This window comes from Artibeus jamaicensis, unplaced genomic scaffold, assembly GCF_021234435.1.
Source record: "Artibeus jamaicensis isolate MK-2021 breed Jamaican fruit bat unplaced genomic scaffold, CSHL_Jam_final contig_64, whole genome shotgun sequence".
In the NCBI taxonomy this organism is placed as follows: Eukaryota; Metazoa; Chordata; class Mammalia; order Chiroptera; family Phyllostomidae; genus Artibeus; species Artibeus jamaicensis.
Genome location: NW_026521911.1, coordinates 11,182,344 through 11,203,652, shown reverse-complemented (window position 1 = coordinate 11,203,652; position 21,309 = coordinate 11,182,344). Strand labels below are relative to the sequence as shown.

General features: G+C 35.7%; 1 protein-coding gene across 13 annotated transcripts in view; it reads left to right on the top strand.

Annotated features, from left to right (window-relative positions):
• Positions 1-21,309, top strand: part of DLG2 (discs large MAGUK scaffold protein 2) — a 1,926,133-nt gene that overhangs the window by 1,430,556 nt on the left and 474,268 nt on the right. For all 13 annotated transcript variants that reach the window (XM_053670841.1, XM_053670838.1, XM_053670836.1 and 10 more), the window contains 2 exons: positions 11,661-11,805; positions 13,999-14,137. In XM_053670841.1, the coding sequence (XP_053526816.1) occupies positions 11,661-11,805; positions 13,999-14,137 (284 nt within the window). The remainder of the gene's footprint in view (positions 1-11,660; positions 11,806-13,998; positions 14,138-21,309) is intronic.

Sequence of the window (21,309 nt, the reverse complement as noted above, 5' to 3'; positions counted from 1 at the left end):
TCTCCTACTAGCCAGAGAGGCTGCTAAAGCCAGACTGCCAAAGAGGTGAGCTTTGTGTAGTGAAGGGAATAATAACATCACCTGGTTTATTGATAGGTACATTTCTGTGTCTCTCTGTGGTCCTTTGTTCAATCTGTGTGGACTGCATCCCCTAACTTCCAAGAATTCATAAACTGAGCTGTGGAACATGTGTAAATTGATCCCTTCCTCTTTTCCCCTCAGACACATTATATTTGCCAGCTGCTCACATGCTTCAGGAGCCCTGGAAATGATTGATATGAACACATGGCTACCCTTCCTAAGCCACAGTTAAACTAAGGCAACATCAGACAATTATAAGAAGCAAAACATTTGGGATTTCACTGAATAAAACTGTTTCATCTCCACTTACTCTTTCATATCAAATCTATACTGAATATACCGAATAATCTAAACTGAATATACTGAATAATCTATACTGAATAATCTCATACTGAAAATTAAAAGCAGATAGCTCTCAAGTAAAATAAGTATATCTAGTCATATCTAGTCTCATGTCTGCCCTTATACTATAGAGCACAGGTGGCAAACACAAGGCCCGAGGGCCGAATCTCACCTTCCCCTTTGTTTTATCCAGCCTGGTACCTTGTTTCTACCCAGCAGCAGCACCGAGCTCTCCCTTAACTATTAAGGAGTAGTTACATTTACACATTACATTCAGCCCTTTAGAGGCAACTGCAAGGCTGACGTGCCCCCCGGTGAAAATGAATTTGACACCCCTGATGTAGAGGCTCTATTGTATGTCTGCAAGGAGCCATTATCTCCAACATTTTCATGAGAGGTATTTGGGAAGGATCAACCTATACAGTCTCAGCAGAATAATAATTTCTAGAACACATACTAGTTTTATAGGTTGAACCTCAAAGTTCATCGTGCCCACTACCCTGGTCTAGACAGTTTGTCTTATAATCTCACTCTAATTTCCTAGTTGTCAATGACCTTTGTATTGAATTATTTAAATGAGATATTTATAATATTTTAATATTTATTTGGCTTTAAGTATATCCTGTGCACTTTTAAAAGAGCTTTTCTATAATGTAACATATAATTCTCACAATGGCTTATTTTATATAAGCAAAAGGAAACTGAGGTATAGAGAGATTAACTAACTTGTCATGGCCCTCAGATAGTTAATGATAGTCAGAGCTGAGTTTCAAATCCAGGCAATCTGACTTGCATCTGTGCTTGTAACCACTAAGAATGGTCTTTGCATTTGTTTCCTAGAATTTGTCAGTCAATTTGTTCCTTCCTCTAGTTATCATTCAGTCATTCATTAATTTCTTTATTTAACAAGTAATATATTGAGCATATACAATTTCCCAGGCAATCGACAGCATTCAAAAAGAAACTCTGGTAGGAGAAAATGTATGGTCAAATTGCATGGGCAAAAAATAAAGCATTAATGACTTTAATCAAACTGGCAACAAAGAGTTTTTGGCTTTCTTACCACCTGAAATTACTATCATTTTATTTTCTTTTTTAAACTACTTTATTGGGGTATAATTGACATGTAAAAAACTGCACGTTTAATCAATATAACTTCATGAGTGTAGGGATAAGTATATACCCATGAAACAACCACCACCATTAAGGCCATAAATGTATTCATTATCTCCCAAAGTCTTCTCCCATCCCTATAATTATTATTACCATTATTATTGTTGTTATTATTAGTGTGTATATGTGCTAAGAACTCTTAACCAAAGATCTAACCTCAGCAAATCTTAAGTATGTAATACAGTATTGTTAGCTATAAGAACTATTCTGCATGGTAGAACTACCGGTTTTATTCTTAAGACATTCTGAATTTTTTGTTTTCTTTGTTTTTGCCTTTCATGTAAAAGTTTGTTCTTAGGAAGTGGTGTCTTTTGAACCAGAAAAGTGTTTTAAGGGTATAAGACCTAAAAATTCACTTTAAGGATATAAACTTTGTTTTCTTAGGAATGAAATAAACTGAGATACCTGTCTTCTACACAGTGATAAATTGAAATGAAGAGGACAGTTTCATTCTAAAGAATGACTGCCATAAATATTTAGTGATGGGACCCATGAGTCATTGTTCTAAGAGTTTGTAAACAACTCTTCTGGTATTTCTTCAGCTGCTCCCATTATAACGTCACTCTGGATATTGTATGCTGATTTCTCAGGGTTCTGTTTAAATTTCTAGCTTTTTTTCAAATCCTTAAAACAAACTCAAAATCTAAATAATTCTTCAAAGGATTTTCCAGGCATTATGCTATTATTTTGTTACCATTTCTTGATATTTATTGTAGATACAATGATTTCAAAAATAGCTGTGACATAATCCTTAACTGTTTTGAGTGTTAAAATAAAGAATAGCTTTAAAAAAATTGAACTTTCAACAATAACCTTCTCTTATGTAAGGAAAACATAATTATTGCTTCCAAGGCAACTGTCAAGCTGAATTTGGAAATGAAAGAAAATTATTCATTTTATAATATTCTGAAAGAAAAATGACTGTGAGGGAGAGAATAAAAAAATTATGGAAGGCACCCAAGAAACCAATTATCTCGTTTTAGACAAAAATATTTATTAATGCTCTCCCTCTATTGTTCCTTCCCACCTCCTCTTCCCTTTACTACCCTATGTTCATGTCTTTTTTAGCTTCCTCATCTATTCTCCTCCCCCGAAGGAAGTATGAATAATTCAGATTCTGTGATTTACCACCTGAACACTCTATTGTTTTCTCTGAAAAGCTATTCTTCTTTCTAAAGCACTTCACACCACTTCTTAGGAAAAATTTCTTCTATATTATTCATTCATAGTTCTGTAAGCAAACTGATCTAAAATGAAACTCCATTACTTTCTTTAGATGTTTGTGGCTGGATCACCGCACTTTAGAAAGTGTCTCAATATCTACCCTTCAGTGAAAGCACAGACCTTATATTTTTTTAGAATCTCAGTAATAACACTTCTAGTTTCTCAGCTAAAATAGCTGAATTATACCATATATATTAGGTACTTTTTCCTCTAAGTACTTCTTACATCTCAGGATTGAAAAGCTTCTCTCTTAGATATTCTCTTCTTTCAACCCTGTTTGGTACATCAGAATCCCACAGAAAAGTAGGAAGGAGTCTGTTCCCTCTACCAGAACACTCTAAGGATGGAGAACTTAAAGCCTTCTATCAGCTATTCATTAGATAATAACCATCATTAGCAGTTTTTCCTTAAAATTATATCAAAATATATTTACCTATACATTTCTTTCTTCATTCATTGCTCTGTCCCTTGGAAAAGTGAATGTTAATTTCTCTCCCACATTTGTTTGAAAAACTATATCTTCCCACTTCTCCATTTCTGTCTTTTAAGCTATTTTATACATTTTCTCTTACTCTTGCAGTAAATTTTACCACACATCTATTTATTTTAAGTACATTACCCATTCAACAAAACTTCTTCTTTATTTCTTACAATGTTATCCCCCCATCTGACCTTTACATTTATTTGATGATAAGAAAAAATTATCCTTCCTGTCACTTATGCAGTAAGCCTCTTAGTGTTTCAAATAAGGTGACTTTAATGTTATACCTCTTTGTTGTTTCAGAGGTCACCCAGATGCTCTCTTTAATGATATAATAACTTGAAAACTCTTCCCTGCTGCTTGGCACTTCTCATTCACTACAATTTTGTTTTGCTTATTCTGTTGAATGATAATGACATCTGGTTTTTGTGGATTGTACCAGTAGCTTCACATTGTAATATCAGACTGAATAGATTACCTGCTGGCCCCAAACTTTATGGAACAGATGATCAGAAGTTAACTATTAATAATTTTCAAATTCGTCCATATATTTTATTCAATCGTTTTTATGAAGCCCTTCCAAGGAGATACAAAGAGCCACATATGTTATAGAAACATGATTTTCTTCATCTTTTTCTACAAAATATGAGAAATTTTGAATCCAGGGTTATCAGATGGTCTCCTCTATAAGGATAACCTGAAATGTAAATTGTCAAAGTCCCTTGTCACATTGTGATTTAAACTTTATGATCTTAGTCTCTTTTTTCTATAACCTCTGCTTGACATTTGGGAAAAAAAACACAGCCAGTGAAATAAGTTGTACATCTTGTGCAAAGAATAAGTCTCTATGGTTGTTTTTTTTTAATTTTTCTTAAAGGAAAGCAGTAGACAGGAAAAAGTAACCCAGGCATGGAAGTGAAATGGAAAGACAATGGCCTCAGAGACAGGATAAATGATGCAAGTGCCAGGCAGCTAGTACTAACTCTACTACTTGACCTTGGGCAAGTCATAGATGTCTTTGGTCTTCTGTTTTTGGCCTCTTGGCCATCGCAGCATTGCATTAAATTACTGCTTCTCAGGAGTATTTTAAAATACTAGCCTCATTACTTACTGTGTCACATGGAAAGGATCTGTGGTCAAATACATTTGGAAAATTCTGCAATCTGTATCTCACATTTTTTGTAGATTGTCAATGAATTTTTGTACATTAAAAGGTCTGTGAAATCCCCCAGTAAGGAAACTAATTTAACTTTAACTGTAATTTCAAATGTATTTGGAACTCTTTTTGTATTTATTATGGAACTCTTTTCTTCTTTTGGAATTTTACTCTTTATTTTATTTTAATTTTTTTTAAATTACAGCATACTTTCAATATTATTTTGTGTTACTTTCAGGTGCACAGCTTAGTCCTTAGATAACTGAATACTTGACACAGCACTTCCCATGATGTTTCCAGTACCTGCCTGGCACTATTGATTAGACCAACCTTAGATAAGAACCAAAAGTTGTCCTCTCTCTGCACGTGGCTCTACCTCTCCTACCACCAACACACTGCTTCCATCTTTAAAAGCTTTTTCCCCTCCCGCATCCCACACAGTCTTCACTCTAATACTGGGAGATGGATAGGACTGTCATTACTATTGTTCTTTTCCTGAAAAGAAAGTTGGGACTGGGCAAAGGCAGAAGACTTTCAAATATAACTTAAATACTAAATCATGAAATCAGATTCAGACCTAGATATCCATGTCCTAAAACCACATCTGTTTCACCAGTTTACCTGATCTCTGTGGTTTTCAATACTGGTTACACATTTTAATATTGTGATAAGTTTTTGAACTCAGTGGATTCCCAGATATCAGTCAGCCCTGAATAATCAAATCAGAATCTCTGGGGTAGGAGCCACACTTCCTTTTTAAAATTGTTTCTTAAGCTTTTCAAATGATTCTAATTTGCAACCACGTTAAGAACCACAGGCGGACGTTTTACCTAATCACATCCAAGCCTGCTCTGCTGCTGCTGCACTGTCCCGAGGGTGACTTCGGGGGTAATGCTCATTCCAGCAAGCTGGTACAGCATCCTTTAGCAATTTCCAGCAATGCGCTGACAGGCATGTGCAAGTAGTTCACCCTTAAAATGTGTCCCTGCACTTAGAGTCACTTCTGAAACACCAGGAAAAAAAATTGGATAATTATTTCTTGGACTGTCTTCTCATTTCTCTCCAATGTAATAAAATTACAATGCAATGCCATTGAAGTGACATTTTACATAAGGTTTAAAACATTCTACTATATTGTTGTTGTATTCTTGCTTATATACAGTTTAATGGCCCCATTTATAGAACTTGCTCATAGTTTTGTATTGATGCCTACTACAGAGTGGTGGCTTTAGAATTATTTGAATAACATACCCCCCTCTGTAGAACACAAAAGGTTGCCTATGATACATGTACATTTCTCTAGTTTAAATTACATACTTCTATGACTATGCTAATATATTATACACATTTTAAAACATATAAAATTTGAAATATGAAGATCAATATGATAAATATTAATAGGAGTTCAAATATTTCTTTCTATACCCAGTGAGTTCCCGGGGATTCATGGTGTACTGACCACTGCTGTAGAGGAAGCTGGAGTCCATCAACACGTCACCGTCACTACCTCTCTTTCTCTGTCTCTGTGAAATATGATTAAGAAGTGAATCAATACTCAGTGTAGGAGAAAGAAATTTATACCATTGGAGCTTTCATTTTGTTCCTTATAAGCTGGTATGACCTGGAGCTCACATTCTGCACCAGCCTTTCATCCTTATATCCTGTGCCTGACACTGAGTGACTGTCCAATCACTGTGTGTTGTTGGTTGAATGACCTTCATTCTCTATCCTTTCTTCTCTGACTCAACACAACTGTGTCATTCTCCCTATAAAATAGGGAATTTTGATCACGTTTCCTTTGTTTTGCAACATTGTTATTTATAACTTATTTAGCCTATTATTTCAACATTTATTGTTTAATATTCACAGTGTGCCAGCTAGGGGTTTGCAAAGATGAAAATGATTTGATCATTGCCTTTGAGAAGGTCAGTCTCTGAGGTAGGAAGAGGCATGACAGATGAAGTGCTATAGAAGGAGATTTCCATTTTCACAGAAAGAAATCTGAACAGGAAGAAACTATTTCCAGTAGCAGGATCAGCAGAAGCATTATTATGTCTGACTGTGATGTCTGATTACTGTTTACATACTGCTTAATAATATACAGTGTTTTTTTCAAATTCATGGCATCATTCCTCTCTTGTAAACACAAATAAATCAGTATTATATACATTTTTACCTACAAGAAAGTTAATGCTCAGTAAATATATGAACTGACCAAAATTCTAGGAATTAAAACCAGATCTGATTGTACATTCAAAATAACTCTCATTATACCAACTTTATTTCTAGAAACATCTAAAGTTAAAATATGGCTAATTATTTGAGATACATTCAAGTCCATTCACAGGACATGAAAGTCACCTTCCTTCTTTCCCATTCTAGTTGCCATCACTCATGAGATTTTGCTGTGCATTTCATAATGAAGCCACTGCATTTTATGTTCTTTCCTATTTAAACTTTTCATTCTTGTTCACTTTAAAAAATAGAGTTATTTTGATATTAGCAATAACTAATACATGCTCAGTGATGAAAAGAAAAATAAGAAAAAATTTATTATTCAAAGGTAACCATTACTAGCATTTCCTATTTATAGTTATTATTTTTAAATCAATTTTATTATGAGAAAGAATTTCAAGGTACTGCAGAGATTTTAGTCTTTGATTTATCCATATGTTTTTTCAGATCATTGACATTGCTACCTTAGATTGGCCCCCTTTCTAATTAATCTTACAATCTAGTGGTCAACAATTCTGTCTCCTTTTTAAAAAGTTAAATTTGGAATGTATCGTTTTTTAGTGTTTCTAGAGTCTCACATTCCCTCATAGTAGGTCTCAGGCAACTTCCATGTCCCTAATCACCTCCCAGTGTGTCCCACCACACGGGTATTCCTGAATGAATATGGGCAGGTCAGGATCTTGCCAACAGTTCGTTGCTCACTTCCTCCTTACCAGCACTCTCTATGCCACCACTCCTCCCATCTTTGTGTTGTCACACATATATTTGCTGACACTCATTTGAATTCTCACCACACTTGCCATGTTCCCTTCTTGCAAGTCCCCTGGCACCTCTTCCTTCAGCTGGTGTGCCCTCTTTTTTCCACCTCATCCTTAGACTCAGTGCTCCCTCTTCTATTAAAAAGAATGAGTCATTTCACCTCCAATCTTCCCTTCTTGGCCTCAGTCCATGTCCTATTGCATAGGTCCTGATAGACACACGGCCAGGCCGCACATATTCCTCCCACCCCTGCGTGGCACACACACACTTCATGGAAATACTTCATTCAAATGCACATGATTTTTTTTTCTGAAACCAGGCCAGTTGCTCAGTGTTCACCATTATAGGCAGATACTGGGTGCAAAGGAAAAAAGAAAAAAGACAATGAAAAACAATGACAAGAGCACCCAGCCAATCAGTATAATGTCCCTTCTCTCTTCGCACAATCAGCTGCAGCTGTAGGCCCTTTATCTTGAGAGTTCATAGGATAAAGCACACACGTAATTAACCCAAATAAACCCACTTTTGTGAAAAAAATTTGAAGACTTCAGCACAAAAGAGCACTTTTTGGTTCAGATCCTGTACTATTCTGAATTTAAAAAAAAAATACAGAAGCCTCATCAACAGTACCCTAATTAAACTCATCAGTTCACAGATGTTTACAGGAAAATGCTCAGCAAAAAATTTTCCCAAGGATTTCTATTTCCTGGGAAGAGATAGATGATGACAATAGTAATACTAATAAGAGCTACCATTAATAAGTACTTCAGTGTGCCTGTCACTCCACAGAGGCCAATACATTTAAGTCCATAACCGTTTGAGGCAGTGATTATTATCATACCTATTTTACAAATGTCAAAACTGAGGCTAAGAGGGGAAATAGGTTTCCCAAGGTCACACAGCTGGAAAGTGCCAGGCCCAGGGCTCGGATCCTGGTCTGCCTGACTGAAAAGCATTTACCCTTAAAGATGACAGCTTGTTGACAGTATCATGACCACTCATTCTGTGACTAAAATATGTGTAAATTTTCTATCACTTCCTTGTCACAAATAGAAACAGACTGACCTATTACTATTTTAAACTACTGTTATTTCCCCCCCAATATTTACTCTTTCCCCACTCCTCATTTCCACCCTGTCCTCCATTTCTGCTTTCTGGTCTAAAGATTTTCCTTGTGGTTCATTAGCAAAGTCATTCTCACAAAACATGCTTGAAGGCAACATTTTCTAGATTGTTTCACTGCCCAACTTAAAAATGACAAGAGTGCATTTCCTAAGCACTGCCCACATCTCTTTTTCACTGATAATCTAATGAGCTGTGCTCTTTCTGTACCCTGGGGAGAGACACAATGAGCCCTTGTCAAAAACAGAGCTCCTGTGCCACTTTTAATCTAATCCAGCTGGTTTCTAGCCTTTGGGATATTTACCCCTTGATTTGCCATCCCCTTTGTTATACTAACAAATTCCTATTCCATTCTGTGTTATCAGTACAGGCGTTTCTGGGACCGTTGTCACAATATCCAGAACCACCTCCCGTAATAATTTTTTCTGAGAGAAAACACCCACTTCAGTACACATTTTAAACTATTGTATATGGGCATGATTTATAAATAGTTATTATTGAGGTATAAATAGTATTATCCTAAAATAAGTGATCAAATATATAAGAAGGTTTTAAAGAGACAGCTATCAATCTACGTTCCATTTCATTTCTTTATCTTTTAACTTTGTCAGTGTATTTGGATGATGCAATATAGTCACCACTGGATTAAGCAAGAAGTGTAATGATTACTCAGGCTTATATAACACTTAAGAACTTGTTACTTCTATATGTAAACTTGGAAGGAGATTCTGTTCTATTCAAGGGAGAAAGAATAGATGATGTAAGCCCTGGGTTTCAATGAACCAACATTCAAGGGCAGTCTCATTTTCATTTTTTCAGCAGGACCATAATCTGACTGATGGCTTTGCCATCTGAAGACCGTGTGACCTCTTTGTTACAAGCTGACCTCTTTAAACATCAGTTTTTCTCATCTATAAAATGGGCCTAATTATTAATGCTTGCCTCATGAAACTATAATAATGATCAGTTATATGATTTATGTCAAAATATATACATAGTACACCAAAAACATATGGCATGTAGGTGTTAAATAAATATTAGCCCTTATTATCATTGCTGTTATTTTTCTTATTTCTCTATTACATAGCAGCTGCTATGATGAACTGTGTTTCCCATGCCTGTGGTCCCTCTAGGTTCTCATTTTCTACATAGGTTTGTTCTATCCATTCATTCTATGAACAACTGTGTTCCTAAAATGTATTAGAATGTGAGTTTCAGAGAACCCAGGACCTTGTCTGTATGGAAGAAGCAATACCAATGATTAATTAAAGCATGGCCTCTGGAGCCAAACTGACTGGCTTTTAAATCTGCCTTTACCACTTATTAGATCAATGACTTTGGGCAGGTTGCTTAACCTCTTAGAGACATGCTTTCCTCCTCTGTAAAATGAAGATAATTATAATAGCTGCCTCATAGATATTTGTGAGATTTGATTGTGTTAATATATGTGAATTAATTTAGAATAGTGTCTGACGTGTAATATAAGCTATATAAGTGTCTACTATAATTTTCATTCTTAGTGTTTTTTGCTCTATCGCTAACACGTGGAACAGTGACTGACACATAATAGGTATTCAATAAGTACTTGATCAATGGATGAACAAGTGCTAGACACTGGAAAAACAAAAGAGTTTAAGAGAATGTTTCTTATCTAGAAAAAAAATCTATAGAAATAAATAGAGAGGCTTACAGCTTGCCAGAGAGTTCACAGTCAGCATTCATACTCATCAGTCAGATTCTGTTCCCTCCAGTTCCAGGCTCCCTAACGTGGGCTGCACCACCAAGAAGTAACTGGCACACGGAAATTATATAACAACATGAGGCCAAAAAATAAAGGCAACACTGAAAGGTATTTTGTGACTGATGTGCTAATTAAGTAGTACAGAGACTATATAGGGATCTGCTATTAGCACATTTATTTTAATTCTACATTATTTCAACAGAAGCTAAAGAATAATTTCATATAAAATAGTAGCCAAATAATAACAACCTAGATACTTAAATACTTACTGAATATTTTAAAACCATTTACAAGAAATGCTGCCAAGATCCCCTGCAATGCCACATCATGAAGTAATCATTGCACTTGTGCCCCTGGCTTTCCTGTCCTACAAAGGAAGAGGAGTTGTTGTGAAAGCCCATGGCAATAGGGTAACCTTGAACTTGTTCACCTGCAAGCCCTAGGTCCCCACATTAGCACTTTCTCCCTAGAAAAGTGACTCATGTTAAATGGGACATTTTTATGGAAATTATTTTTTAAATGAGAAAAGCAAGTTTGGTGAAGCTGTAGGAAAATAAGGGCTTTCCTATAGATGGTATAAGAGTAAACTGGTTTGTATTTCCAGAAACACTTTGGGAATACGTAACAGCAGCCTTATAATATATATTCATGCAGTTTTGTCTAGCAATTTTACTTGTATAATTTATCCTGAAGAAATCACCAAATATGTGCACAAATATAGAAGAGGTTTACTGCAACATTACTTACAGTAGAAAAACTAGAAACCAACCAAACATGTTTCAGTAAGAGGTTACTTAAATCATTATGTCATAGCCATGCAAAACAGTGCTCCATAAAAAGAAGTCATGTTATTGAAGTACATTCAAAATACGGAAAAATGTTCCTCTGGATTTAAGGAGCGGATTCCAAAACAATGTGTGTAATACAGTCAGAATTGTTTAAAAATATATACCCAAATAGAGAGCAAATGGATAATTTTTATTCTTTTTTTATACTTCGATGCATATGTAGCACTTTTGTAGTCACAAAAACTATAGCATAATAAGAGAGACATTTGACCATTGCTTTCCTTTTTCTGCAAAAAGTATTCTGCTTGGCATTATAATGTATTGCTTTATCACAGAAAAAGGCAGAAGCAACCTTGTTTTCAAGCAACAACTGTACCTTATCTATTTTGGCTAATGCTATTAATCCATCAGTTCTGTCAAAGTATGATATAGATACTGAATTGTAATCACTGCAATTTAATCGTTAAATAAGATCATAATTCTATATATCTTCTTGCTTGAGTATTTCTCTTCACCTGCATAGATTTGACTCTAACATTGATTTTTTTCACTTTTCAGGTAAACAACTACAGTTTAGAAGAAGTAACACATGAAGAGGCAGTAGCAATACTGAAGAACACATCAGATGTAGTTTATCTAAAAGTTGGCAAACCTACCACCATTTATATGACTGATCCTTATGGTCCACCTGATATTACTCACTGTAAGTACCACTCTCTGTGTCTTCCTTGAATAGCATGCCAGGATGGTGAAATTGGGATTCTACAAAACTTGGTGAAGCCCTCTGCTTACACCTTCACATTCGTTAAGCCTGTGGGAATATTTCAGAGAGATCCTATGCTTCACTTCCTGGTTGCCTTACAGGGCTCTACCTAGTGTTTTGATCACCAAATAATCGGTGAGACACCCTGATTATTTGGTAGGTCCACCACTATAGAAAGGCTTCATAAGGTATGTTGTGGACAGTGTGATTACAATAACACATAGGCAACACATTTTTTAAGGTCTATTTCTTTAGCCCCTAAAGCATAGTAGCTTTTATGCCATAATATTTGCTCTTACTAATTCAAACCTATACAGTAGCAGATTAGGAAAAGAGAGACTGGCATAATAGACCCAGGATAATACTCTGCTTCTTCCTGGAAGAGGATCTTGTATATGAATGGTGAAATCATGGTCTTTAATCACCATCATCCTAGCTCTTACCTTTACCTAAATTTGGTACATTGGTAGGGAAGCCAGAGAAAATCTAATCACTATGTCAGTAGAGATGGCTTGGAGCAACAAGCCAGGGCAACAACTAACTATGAGACATTGTGCTTCCCATATTTTCTCCTCTTCTTAATAGGTCAAGAATCTTATCTAAGTTACTATCTTCAAGGACTGGATTTAGAAGCAATTCAGTTTTTGATTGAGTTGAAGGAATAGTTTTGTTGACATGAGTAAGTTTTCTCATTCTGAGGTTTTGAGGATCCTGTTGTAAGGTTGGGAACTCAGAATGTCTTCAGGATCTACCATTAAGTTCTACTATGGTCTTAAGAAGTCATTTAACCTCTCTTAGATTTAGATGTTTCTGTTGAGAGAAATTTAGAGGTGGAATAATTTTGTTACCTGCCCATTACATTAGCTATTGCTTTTCTTAATGGTGATTCTAAAAGGACTTGCAAAAAAATATGGCTGTTTTTTTTTCAAGCAGGCAATATACTAAGATCAATCTTACCTTACGATATGAAGGAGCTTAAACTTCCAAGTTGTTCAAACTGAATGACTTTAGAAAAACCAACCTTGAGACTTTGTGATCCACTTCATTAAGGGAATATGAGGTCAATGCAAAAGAAAGAGAAAAGAGAAAACAAACCTTGCTAAAACAATCGAGAAATAAGTTTTGAGAACTTTAATATGTGCAAAACACCTTGTAAGGTAATACGTCGATACAAAGGAGATACAATCATGGCCTTCATTGGAAAGAAGACTAATTCAGATATATAAATAGCAGCAACATATGGCAAAATAAAAGGAGGTGTATGCCAGGAAAGAGGTAAAAAATATCTCTAGAAGATCAAAAAATCTTTATAAAGAAGGTGGCATTTGAATTTTATCCTGAAGAATGGATGAAATTTCACTACCAGAGATAGAATAGGAGGCAGAAATTGTTGTAATTAATACAGCGGGACAAAGGTACAGATGTTGAGAAGAAAGGCTATGTTTGAGGACCATAGGACAAGTATAAGGGAAATTTGAAATGGGCCGATTTTGTAGTGAAAGGGAGAGTTAATATTCAATACTGTCATGGCAACGAGGGGCATTTAAGCTAGAAAAAAATAATGATCAGGGCTGGAATTCTCAATGTCTAAAATGGAGAGAGAGGCAGGCAGGAGACAGGAGGAGATTTTAGTCTCTCAAAGGGGAGATGAATTAGGATGGAGGAAAAGAAAAGAAAGGCCAGAGTTCTTAGCCTTTCTGGAATGTAAGTACAGTATAGTTAGGGATTAAATCTATAAAAGGACTTATTTCTAGGAGCCTTCAACTTTTGGTGATTGGAGATTAATTATGTAAAAGGAATGTGAGCTCCACAATTAGAAAGCTAACATTTTTATTCCAATAGAAAATTAATCATCATTCTGAAAAACATGTGTGTGCTGAATCTCTCCTCCAATTCTTCTCTTCACCTAATTATACTAACTGGGCTTATAGATATAACTGCTATTTCATCTTTCCAATCCTAAAGGTCACTATGTACTTGTACGTATAAATGAAAACAAACAGCAACTCCTCCATCATGGAGGATAAGAAAATCCTTGGCATGTAGCAAAGCCTTTTCATTTTTAACAAAACTATGATAGGACAAATTGATTCACCTACATAACAGGTTTTCTTTTCTTTTTTCACTTCGTAGCTTATTCTCCACCAATGGAAAACCATCTACTTTCTGGCAACAATGGCACTTTAGAATATAAAACCTCCCTGCCTCCCATCTCTCCAGGAAGGTACTCACCACTTCCAAAGCACATGCTTGTTGAAGATGATTACACCAGGTCAGATATGCTTGTTGGTTAATTGGGTTTGTGGCCATTACCAGGAAGAAATTGCATTTGCCTAGTGTGTCAGCTGTTGCTGTGGGGCTAATTGAAACTTCTGAGCACCATTCAAACTTATTATAGTCTTGCTGCCACTGGAAATGTGCAGATACTTGTAAACACGTGTCATTGTCCTCTCTTAGGAAGCAAAATCACAAAATCTTCCTGGAGAAATAGTAATATATACTTATTCATCACTTTGCAATTTTTAAGACTTTCAATATCTGGTTCTACTTGAGCTTTATAGCCATACTGTAAGATAGGTATTATTACCTGAAGAGAGAAGATGGTGCTGAGATTCGAAAAAAGGAAGTGGTATACCAATATTGCATATCTGGTGACTGGAGGAGTCAGGACTGAAACTTTTGTCTTTCGACTCAAAATTCCACTTCTTGCCATCAGTGGCCACCCACAATTCAATGGATTTGGGAAATTAGTCAATCCTCCTTCTAGTGCAATCACTATAGGCAGAAAGGAAAGGAGTGAAATTAACTATAAGTGGTTGAAATTTAATAAATCCTGTTAATCCCCAAGGGGGAACAGGATAAGATTTTAGAACAGACCACAGAATCACCTTGCTAATCCCAAGCAGTAAAGCCATATTTAGACAGCATGCATCTGAAAAAGTCAAGTCTGACAATCCACAGAGAAAACCAACCTTTAGTTATATCTATTAAGGATTCAATAAATACTGGGTAATTAGTAAATTAATAAATAAATGGGTGGATAGAGAACTAAAAATGCATACTTTTCTCTTTTGTATCTTTAAATAGTTTTATACCAAAGTAACCTGTGCTCATTGCATTTGGTGAAATAATGCAAAGATGTTCAAGAAACCAAACTTGCCCTCCAAACTCCCTCCAGGACAGCTGCTCCTGAGGTTCCCAATGTGACATTCTGGCATAAACCATTAATACCTTCTCCATGTCTACACAAACCCATAAAGTGCATACTCAGGCATAGGTGGGGCTCAACATTGTTTTTACAAAATAAGTTCAGATTTAACACATTGCTCTGCAATTTGCTTTTCTCAGTGAACAATACTCTTCCCAAAATGAGATTACATAAGATATGTACACTTTTTTCTGAAAGTGTTTATATATAAAAATACTAGAGATGAACACTTTTGACTTCCTATCCTGACTATTTAATTAAGCCATTTGTCAGCCATTAAAAAAATAGAGGAGACTTCCTGCATTTGTTTCCTTGCTGGTACCAGTGCATGCTGTGGTCTTTTCATTTCTTTGCTATTTATTTTTAAATGATTAAGCATTTTCCATTTATCATGCAATTTCAGGTTTGCTGAAGTAGCTTGTTACATCTATAGCCAAGCAATGGAATGTTGAGATGCTGTAAATGTGCATCTGTGGTGTAAATCAAATATAAACTTATCCTACGATGAAATATTTAATCTCTATGTTCTTCATTGAAATTAAGGTTGCAGCAAAGATAATAATCATCATGGTTATCTCAAGAATTATGTAAATATAGGCACCTTTATTCCCCAGAGTAATGATCTATTTGTTCTCATCCTATCTCTTATATTTAATATGTTTTTAATTTAAAATATTTCATCTTACTAAGCCCCTTAATGAATTAACATTATTAAACAACATTCACAATCCAGGCCCTTTGTGAGCTATTTTGCATACACTAGCTTTTTTTTTTTAATTTTTTTATTGATTATGCTGTTACAGTTGTTCTATTCCCCCCTTCATTCCCCTCCACCCTGCACACCCCTCCCCACTATTACCCCCCCTTTAGTTTATGACATACACTAGCTTTTTAAGTCTCCCAAAAACACAGGAAGGGGGGGCTTTCACCCCCATTTTAGAGATGTAGAAACTGAAGCTCAGAGATGTTAAGGAACTTGTTTGTGATTGCACAAATTTTAAGGAGAAAAAAACTGGGTACCCAACCTGCTTTAAAATCTTGGCTAGAAAGAAATATTTTAATTTTCTGCTCATTTTTAAAATGAATGACAACTCATAGGAAACTCTGATCATCATAGAAATGTGTGGGTAGAGAGGGACCCAAGACTTGGCAAATTCTAAAGACCAATGTAGCAGGATGGAGACCTACTTCCACCACTGGCTAACTGTGTGACACTGGGCAAGTCATGCACCCACTGCAAGCCTCGGTCTCCTCATCAACGTACAGGGAAGAGTAGTCACAAATCCTCAGCAGCTTGTTGCAATAATTAAATGACACAGTGCATGCAAACCACTTATGAGGGTGCCTAACACAATAAATATTAAATGAAAGTTATTTATTTAGTAGAGCTATATTTACTCCAATTCTTAATCCACCTAAGATGTCACATGTAATATTTTAAATGATGCCTGGGGAAGAGAGTCCATTTCTCCTTACAATGATATGCTTCATTATCATACTTCTTGCCCCACTTCCTCCCTTATTCTCTGGCATGACAATCTCACTTGAAACTCAATAAAAATCCTCTGCACGACTGGTGCCCAGCACACTTGTGAAGTAAATTCTGTCAGTACACACACCTCTCCACTACTCTCCCCGCCGTGGCTGTGTTCTCTGACAGGTTTCTGGGCTGTAGACATTGCCATCGACCTCAGGGGTATTCGCTCAGAGACACGTTCCCACTTCATTCATAAATATTCATAAAATATTCATAAAAGTATTTATTTTTTAATACTTTCTCTAGACGGTGAGCACCACACTAAGAATGCAAAATGAATGAGAAAAAATATCTCTAAGAACTATCAAATTAGGACGTAAATATACTTACACCAGTAGATCCTCCAATGCCTGTTACCTAAAAATGTAGACTCCCTCCATGAAGTTTCCGTAAAGCTTAATCTATCAATTTTTTTAAATCCTGAGATTTTATATTTTGGTATCTAATGCCATTTTTTGTGTGGTGGTTTATTATATCCTTACTTAGAAAATTAAAAATTGGCAACTTAGTATTAGTCCTCACTTTTTAAAAGGTCTATAAAATCCCAACACATGGGAACTACTAACAGAAATAAAGAAAACTAGACCCATTCTTCAAAGTGCTCTCAGGTCACCCTAGCAGAGTTACATAAAAGGCACTTAGTAAATATTTATAAGTGAATTTGGGTTTTACTCGAATGTCAGAAGAACAGCCTATGGCATCAGAGAAAGTTTTAATGAGAAGGTAAGTCTGGAGTTGGAGCTCAAAAAAACATGTAGGCATTCATCAGAAAGTCAAGAGAGGGAAGGTCATTCACGGTGGGGAACAGCATAGGCAGACTCAAGGAAGAATGTGAAATAGAATAAAATGAAAATAATTATTACAGTTTGAAATGTAAGGCTCATAAAAAGAAATAGTACCTTCCTTTAAATTATCTCTATATTCCTATCCTTTCTCTCAACCTAGTTGTAAAATGAAAAATACATAGAGTAATAAAAACAAAAAGATTACTACTATGCACTATTAACACTAAGTGTTTCCTGTATATTATTGCCTCTATATTATGTATATGATATTCTTATTCTTGATTTTTTACAGGGAACAAAATAAATTTAAGTCATTACTTCATATCACACAGCAAACAAGTAGCAGAATCAAAATTTAATTCCAGTTAGTCTGTCTTCAAAGGCCTTGCCTCCACACTCCTACCCCTCATCTCATGTGGTCTCTTTCCATCAAGAAACATTGAATAGAGGACCAGGTTTATATCAGGAGACTGGCTTCTAATCTTGACCCTGATACTTACCACCTAGATGACCCTGAACAAATCACTTAATCTCTCAGAGTCTTGATTTTCTCATCTATAAATCTAGATAAAGGCTCTTCTAATTCCCTAATGGAACTGTGAAATTTTCATGTGACAATATATATGAAAGTTGCCATCTTTGTGAAAGTTGTCATCTTTAGAAGACTACATAAAATTATTATTTAGTATTATTTAATATTAAAATATTAGTATTTAATATAAGCATATAGTAGCTTATATTTGAGGCCTAGTTTGTATTTTTCTAAAATAGTAAATAAAAGCAAAAGATCTTTAGTGATGGGACTTAGACTGATGGGGAAACATTTCTATGAAAATGGGACCTTCAATGACCATATCAAGTTGACAGCCTTTTATTCCATATGTTCATAATACCTTATGATGTTGTAAAAAATATTTCTCTATTTTCTTGATTTATATTCACTTTTGTTGGGAAGTATCATAAGAATTTTTAAAAGAATTGCGATTGGAAAGACTTAGCTGGAATTTTAAAATAAATCTCTGTCTTACCGTTTAAAGAAATGCACACATGAGTGAACTAGGAAATTTTGTTTTTCCATTGATTTATGAAAGAGAACATAAACAAAAAGGCCTTGGGTAAAATTCTCTTAACAGAAAGCCAGTTGAGTCCCCTGTAAATTAAGTGATGTAAGTCCTCTGGTCCTCGATTTTTAGAAAAGAAAGCTATTACAATGATGCTGAGATGGTTTTTTGGTGCAAGGAATTATAGACTATCACAGCTATAAGTGCCATAGATGAATAGAGAGTCTAATCTTCCTCTTTTTGGTGGATAAGAAACACAGAATGATTTGTTAGGTGTCCTAAGTCTCACAACTTGTAAGAGGTAGAATCAGATTTAGAATCTATGTTTTCAGATACCCAACCTAGCATTCTTTCTATTTTTCTAAACTGATGTTCACTGGTTTGTTTGTTTTTTTGGTTTTTTTGTTTTTTTTTGGCGGGCAGGAGAAATGGAGTAAAAAGGTAACAATTACAAAATGATACAATCAATCAATCAGTGGTCATCTATGAGCAGTGCCCACTTTGTGCAGTACCTGCAACAATGGATTCCACCTCTACTGAGGAAGTCTTCCCTGGTCACCCAGAAGAGGTGCAAGCCACACACTCTCACCATCCAGCTAAATATCCTCAGGATATACAAATAAGTCATTGGCACGAAATGACACCAAAAACACTGGGGATGCACAGTAAAACGACTCTTTCCAGATATGGGGGCAATTTCCTAAGTTATGAATATGATAAATGTCATTATGAAAGCCAGGGCCCTAAACCATGGCTGCAATTGATATATTTCCCATAATGGAAACCAAGTTCACCTGGACTTGAACTTAGTATGTACCCAGGTGTCTTCCTGACACACTCCATATAATGTCCCCTCACATTATATGGTTGATCAAAATGCAAAGGCTAAATAAAGTCTCAAGATTTCTTGTCTCCAGAAACTTTCAAGGACCACTCTAAATTGGACTTCCATATTCACCAGTTTGACTTTCTTATTTACTAAATAGACATGAACCCATCAGACTAGAATCTGCCTGCACTCTATTTTCCCAAACCATGGAACACTAACTTGCTGGATATAGTATCTAAAAATGTATTCCAGTTGTTTTTCTCTCTTTCACCATTTATTCCTTTACTCAGTCAGTGAATATTCAGTTTCTACCATGTGTCAAGTGCTGCAATTAGCAGCAAAGTTAGGATGGTGAACAAATCAGATAAGATTCTATCCTCAGGGAATTCACATTGTAGTGTATTGAATAAATGAGTTAAGTTCAGATAGTGATAAGTGCTATAAAGAAAATAAAAGGACAATGTGATAGTGAGTAGGGAAAAGAGAAGAATATTAAGTAGGATAACCAGGGAATTCCTCTCTGAGGAGGTAGCATATGAACTGAGACATGAATAAAAAGAAAAAAAGTAGTAATATAAAGATCAGAGGAAGAACATTCCAGGAAGGTAAAAGGGCAAGGCCAAAGTCACTGAGGCAGGAATAAGTTTAGTATATTTCTAGAAAACCGAAGAAAGTCCAGCTTGGCTGGAAAGAAATGAGCTAATTAATGAGAGATGGCAGAAAATTAAGTTAAAGAAAGAGTCAGGAGCCAGACAATATAGGACTTTGTAGGTAATGATGAAAAAGTGTAGGTTTAATTTTAAGTGCATTGAGAATCCATTATAGAGTATTAACCAGGAAAATGAAATAATCTGATTTATGTTTTAAAAAAATACAACCTCTGACTGCTGTGTGGTATGGAGGGACCTTTGAAGAAGGAGAAGAGAGATTATGGCAGATGAGGCTAGAGGAGGGATGGCAGTGGAAGAGAAGAGTGGAGAAATCTAAGCAACACTTCAGAGCCAGAGTCAACCGTCAGCATTCCATAGACATACCAGTCTCGCTTTCATCAGTCTAACTTACTACCGACCATTTGTATGCCTTGACCACCTAGCAGGGGTGTCCAGCCTTTTGGCATCTCTGGGCCACACTGGAAGTAGAAGAATCGTCTTGGTCCACACGTTAAGTACATTGCAAGTCATAACCACAACAAAAAAAAATCTCATAATAGTTTAATTAAATTTACAATTTTGTGTTCATAGCCATCCTGAGCCATATGTGGTCTTTTGGGAACAGAATAAGTGTTTTCCACAGTTACAGATTACTTTACTTTGGTGCTTAACTTGGTGGATCAGAACTGGTTAGAGGTTAGATTACACACTGTTTCTCAAACGTTTCTACCGCCTGCCCTGAGGCCTTAACAAATGCACTTGCTCTCCTTGGGATCTAGAGTAGAACATGAAGCCTTCTGTCCAAGCAGGAAATACAGAATTCTGTATTTTCCCCTAAATGCTTGGGAAATATCCTTGTTTGCTTTAATGTGAAAATATTTTGATTAGATAAGAACTTATATTTATCCAAAGTCTTTAGATGAAGTTAACTCATCAGATAGGTTTTCTCTGAGGATTCTCAGTCCCTATCAAATACCACAAATCCCAAGGTGCATAGGAGTGCCCAACCTTGAGAATCACTGAGCTTAAAGTACATGAACTTGTCAGTTTTTAATTCTGTGTTAAGTCAACAGCCGCTTAATTATTGTTCCAGCTTTAGACCTCTGTTAGGAATAGGCTCCCAAAGGATTGACTAATACCCTCCATCAGATTAAAGTCTGGACGTGTTCCAGACTTTCTTCTTTTTTACTTATGTTTAATGACTTTAAACCATTTCTAGATAAACTGGAAGTCCCTTCTTTTGACACAAAAAAGAAATCATTTCTTACATGCCTTTAATCAAGTCTAGTAGAAAAGAACTGGGTGTGCCCTACACAACTGGCCCTGCTTCAGAGTTAAAATCAGCATAGCAGAGTGATGAGGTATGTGGGCCCT